At 44.9% G+C, this 5,000-nt stretch overlaps 1 protein-coding gene across 3 annotated transcripts in view; it reads right to left on the bottom strand.

The window, feature by feature from the left end:
• Positions 1–1,924: 1,924 nt before the first annotated feature.
• Positions 1,925–5,000, bottom strand: part of diras1a (DIRAS family, GTP-binding RAS-like 1a) — a 5,622-nt gene continuing 2,546 nt past the window's right edge. Inside the window, exons 3-6 of one of the 3 annotated variants that reach the window (XM_076141641.1) lie at positions 3,904–4,123; positions 3,218–3,366; positions 2,831–3,001; positions 1,925–2,680 (exon numbers count right to left, since the gene is read on the bottom strand). In XM_076141641.1, the coding sequence (XP_075997756.1) occupies positions 2,390–2,680; positions 2,831–3,001; positions 3,218–3,355 (600 nt within the window). In that variant the 5' untranslated portion in view covers positions 3,356–3,366; positions 3,904–4,123 and the 3' untranslated portion in view covers positions 1,925–2,389. Of the gene's footprint in view, positions 2,681–2,830; positions 3,002–3,217; positions 3,367–3,903; positions 4,124–4,755; positions 4,920–5,000 lie in introns of all 3 variants that reach the window. The other 2 variants (XM_076141642.1, XM_076141640.1) reach the window with 2 other exon arrangements.

The following is a 5,000-nucleotide window of genomic DNA, read 5'->3' on the forward strand; positions in this document are numbered from 1 at the left end:
AACGCTGTCCTGAAGGAGCATGTTAAGAGGACAGTCTATCAAGGAGGCCATGTATGGGGTCAGATTCTGGTGTCAACACCCGAGCTTCCTTCTCCTTGTAGATGGGACTGGTCAAAGGCATCTGAGGGTCATTATGAACCATCTTGGACATGTCTGCCTGATGCAGGCCAGTCCAGCTATGAACTTATCTCCTGCAAATGTAAGAAGGGTTGTGTTAAGCAGTGTAAGTGCAAAAAAGCTGCCTTAGACTGCACAGCTCTCTGTAACTGTGAAGGGGATTGCTGAGTCTTCCACGGTTGACCCCATGTTGGGACAGTTACTATTGTCAGTTAAGCCTATCTTGCATTGTGAGCTTCCAAATAGGCTAAATACTTAAGTTACCACCTGAATTCCTAATCCTAACAATGTGTGATTTGACCCCAATATCATTCATATCACAGGAAACATTGTTTCTTCGCATCTTTCTTTCTTTCTCTCCGTCATTCTTTTACTTTTGAGCCATTTGACCGTAATATACTCCAGTTTGAATGGAGGTTTTTAGTTTGTGATGAAGAATTTGTACTTTCTGATTAAGGAGTAATACTGTGTGCTATGTGTTACACACAAATCACAGATGAGAAGAGGAGGAGGATGAAGAATGGGTGGAACGATGAAGAGTCAGCCCCCTCTAGTGGCTGCACCCACAGTGTGAAAACGTCAATATGAAACCCTATTAGATTTCAATAATGAGAATAAAAACGACAAAAAATAAATACAAATAAATATTCTTTCAATTCAAGTTGTCTTCTTTGGTTGTTTTAAATTTACCTGATCAATTTATTTTTACATTTTCTGTAACAACAAAATAATGAATAATACATCAAATAAATAATACATCAACTTTCTACAATTTAGGTTTTTATTAATACTTATTATGCTTTGTTGTATGCTTGGTTAAATTAAAATAAATAAAAGGAGTGAAGTTCTCTCTTCCACAAGTAGAGGGCGACACATTACCGGAGGGGAAATGAACCAACGACATCTGATTACGCCGTTTAAATAATTTTACAATATGTGCTTAATCTTCTTTATTTCCTTAGACTTTGCGGCTCCCTCTCCCACTCTGCCCCTCCTCCCCATCCCATCTTCCATGGCATCCCATCTTCCTCCCCTCAAACCTCCGCCCTAGGAGAAAGACTCTATACACACAATTTTACTGTGCTTTACTTTTCTCGTCATCACTCTTTCCCCCCCTCTCCCTCCCTCTCCCTGTCTCTCTCTCCCTTGTCCCTGTCTTGCATGCTATATCCCAATGCATGACTTTTATGTGTTTTGCCCTGCATGTCCTCTGTACCTCTGTTTAATCCCACTGGAAGTTCCTATTGCACACCCAGTAATTCGTGGAGAGGGAATCTCTCATGGAATTGCCTCTCCCAAGGTTTCTTCCTGTGATATTGGGCTATATAAATAAACTTGACTGGCCTAGACAATCCGATATGAGCTCCACTTTCCACCAGCAGAGGGCAAATTCATTCTATTTTCTGTTTGTCTTCCTCTTTCTGCCTATCTACCTTTCCTTCCCAGCATCCTCCACTCTACCTGATGACTACTTAAAGCTGGAGTGGCTAAATGAGGCGCGCTTGTTTTGTTTTGCCGAGAACCTCAAAGGGTGAACGAAGCACAGATGTTCTTTCCTCAGCCAAACAGCCTGTGTACTTTAATTATCTTTGCTTCTATAAACACAAAGAAGTGTCACATTACAAACAGTGGAGCATTTTAATGAGCGTGAATCAGAAGTGTTTATTCATTTTAGGTCCAAACTCACTCGGACTCATCACATTTGTTCCTGTGGGCTTCATGGATTTGGCTGTATAGACATAAGTTCATGCTACAGAATGCTAAACATGTATCAACTTTGAGTCACCTCTGGTTTTTGGACTTCCTGTATGGAGGGGATGTGGTTATTCTATACTGGCTACAGACTCTTGGACTGTCTGCTTTCTTGTCGGAATACGGGTGGGCTAATTGACCCCGAATGAAGAGGGGAAATGATGCATTTAAGTGCAGCTGTGTTAAGCAAAGAAGGCTAATCCACATGAACAGCCCACAACTTTATAAAGGCAAAGATTGAGTTTCCAAGTTTTAACAATATCAAAGAATGTGTTTGATTGTTTCCTTAGGGTTTGGTTTTTCTAATTTGAAAACCTGACGCCAAAACACAGAAAACGCACATGCAGCTTTTTAAAAGGGAACAAAGCAACATCCATTTTTTGTTATCAGCTGCCTAGCAATCCATCAATCCACGTGAACCTCTCATCTACTCATGAGCATCTTTGAAGGAAACCAAAGTTCTATCACCACCATCCCTCCTCCTCCTCTTACAGTGAGTCTTTCATCGGGGCCGATTGCTCTACATGATGCTGCACTTCCCCTTCAGCTTGTCGGCTCGTTTCTGTTTTCCTGAGCGCTTGCCGTCGATGCTCAGGCTCATGTCCCTCCTCTTCTCCAGGGACAGCAGCTCCTGGAACAGTTCCTTCACGTTGGTGTTTGTCTTGGCTGACGTCTCCATGAAGGCGCACTTCCAGGCGGTTGCCTGAGCCTCACCCTCCTTTTTGTCCACCTCCCGCTGAGCCGTCTCATCGCTCTTGTTGCCTACAAGCATGATGGGAATGGACTCCACATTGCCTTTGATGGCCAGAACCTGGAGGTAGAGGGAGAGAGCTGTAAGAAAACTCTTGCAACACCAATATGACCTATATGATCTACTATACGTATGTCTGAAACATGGTGATATATCCATCAAGGCCCAACACACACACACACACACACACACACACACACACACACACACCTGTTGGTAGATGGGTTTGAGTTCCTCTAGTGATTGGCGGCTGGTAACTGAGAAGACCAGGATGAAGGCGTGGCCTTTGGAGATTGACAGGCGCTGCATGGCGGGAAACTGATGACTTCCTGTGGTGTCGGTGATCTGCAGCGTGCACACACTCTTATCACAGCTGATCACCTGGCAGAGAGATCAAACACTCATCAATAATTCAGCACTAAACCTTCAAATTGATTCAGAATCAGAAAGCAAATAGATTCAGAATGATGCTGTAGAACTTCACACTACAGAATTTAAAGCTCTGTGATTGGCTGTATGTTCCTGCAGTGCACTGTGGTAGTTGTGGTTGCATTCCCTCCATAAGCTGTTGTGGTCAGTCTGTGACCCTTGACCTACCTGTCTGTATGTGTCCTCCACAGTGGGGATGTAGGTGTCCCTGAAGGTGCCTTTAACGAAGCGAAGGACCAGCGAGCTCTTTCCCACCCCGCCAGCACCAAACACCACCACACGGTAATCGTTGCTCTGCTCAGGCATCCTGGGGGTTACTGAGGAGGAGATCAAAGGTCAAATTTAGTCATGGGGCAAACAACAGAAAGTCGAAAGAACTTCTGTAAACGCAGACTTGGTTCAAATGGAGGAATGTTAAAGTCAGCAAACATGGAGGGCTGAACTGATCACGCCGAAGCTTCCAGCTGAGAGCATCCTACCAGAAGAATCACATCATGAAACCTTAGAACCATAGAGAACTCTGTCCCTCTCTGAGCCAATCACAGACCAGAGAGGCACGAAGGGGTGCTGCGTCCAGCCTGGCCCAGAGGAGCCTTCAAGGTCTCCAACCTGCTGTCAGTGTGGAAGCTGGCGTGTGAATCAGCATCATTTAAAGAGTGAAAACGCTCAAAATCACAGCTGACCGAGGAAAACCTTTAACTGGTGCCAGAGGGGCGAGGTAACCAGAGGAAATACCATCAAATACTTTCATTAACACTGAGCAAGTTTAGAGATGTCCTGGTCTCCATAAGGGTCCATTCAAAGACCTACAGACATGAGAGAAGCACACACATCTCCACGATGACACGACTTGCAGAGGAACACACACAGTGTTCAGATGAGATTTTCCCAAAAAACATCAGAATGGAGTCAAATCTCTGTCTGACTCGTGTGATCTGCGTTCGGAGCTTGATGTAGTCGTGCTCGTGAAGCGTGAAGTCTTCCGGCTGTCGACGCTGCGTCGGCTGGGAGCAGCAGGAAGACGTGGGAGGGAAGCAGATGGTCTGATGGTATCTCCTGTCCTCCAGACACAGTCTGTGGGCGGTGGGGTTGCATCAAAGCGGAACATTGGAAATTATTGAAGGGAAACACAACATTCCTGTTTTTCTTTCTTTCAGAGTGACACAAAAGTGTTTGATCATCGCTAAAATGTTTCCCACAGTTGCAAGAGGAAGAAGCTTTCACCATCCACTGGACTCAGATGGGACATGGATGTGTGACACTAACATAAGCATGAACCCATGCTGAGCTACAAACGTTACTACATCTGCACATGTCTTCAACCATCGTAGGGCATGATACAACCGACTCTGATTCAGACAGAACATGGACCCACGCGCTGACATTCTGTGAAATGTCTCGCAGATTATGTACTGATTATGTACCGTGTGTCTCCGCACACATCCAGCACATGTAACGTCTCCTCGTCCCTCCCCTGACGTGACGTGGGCCAAACTCATCCAGTCAAACCTGGACCAAATCTACACTTACACATATCGGCGCCTTCCATTTCAGCCACACGTGGAGTTTAAGGTGCGCGGCTTTCTGAATCAGCTGAATCACCTGAAAGACCCAGGCTGACCCTCTGTGTGGTCAGTCACATTTGGTTTAGAAGATGTTAGTTTGTTCTTATAGCAGTTAGTTAAAATGTCAGTGTGGTGTCTCACTTTACGCTTCAGATTTGGGAAAATCCAGCCAGGAAACAAAGAACAGTAACTTTGTACGTGAACAGTGTGTGAACAGGTGAGTTTCCCTGAGTTTCCCTGTTTGATTCCATTCCATTCATCCATTCCAACATTTTCCTCCACAGCAACGTCATCGCTCTTTATCCCTAACGACAAATTTAGACCAGTGAGTAATCAGCAGCTCCTTAATCAGCACACACACACACACAACTCCTGATAGCATCCAT

Source organism: Genypterus blacodes, unplaced genomic scaffold (assembly GCF_046128005.1).
Source record: "Genypterus blacodes isolate CSIRO-AG114 ecotype Tasmania unplaced genomic scaffold, CSIRO-AGI_Gbla_v1 ptg000019l_1, whole genome shotgun sequence".
In the NCBI taxonomy this organism is placed as follows: domain Eukaryota; kingdom Metazoa; phylum Chordata; class Actinopteri; order Ophidiiformes; family Ophidiidae; genus Genypterus; species Genypterus blacodes.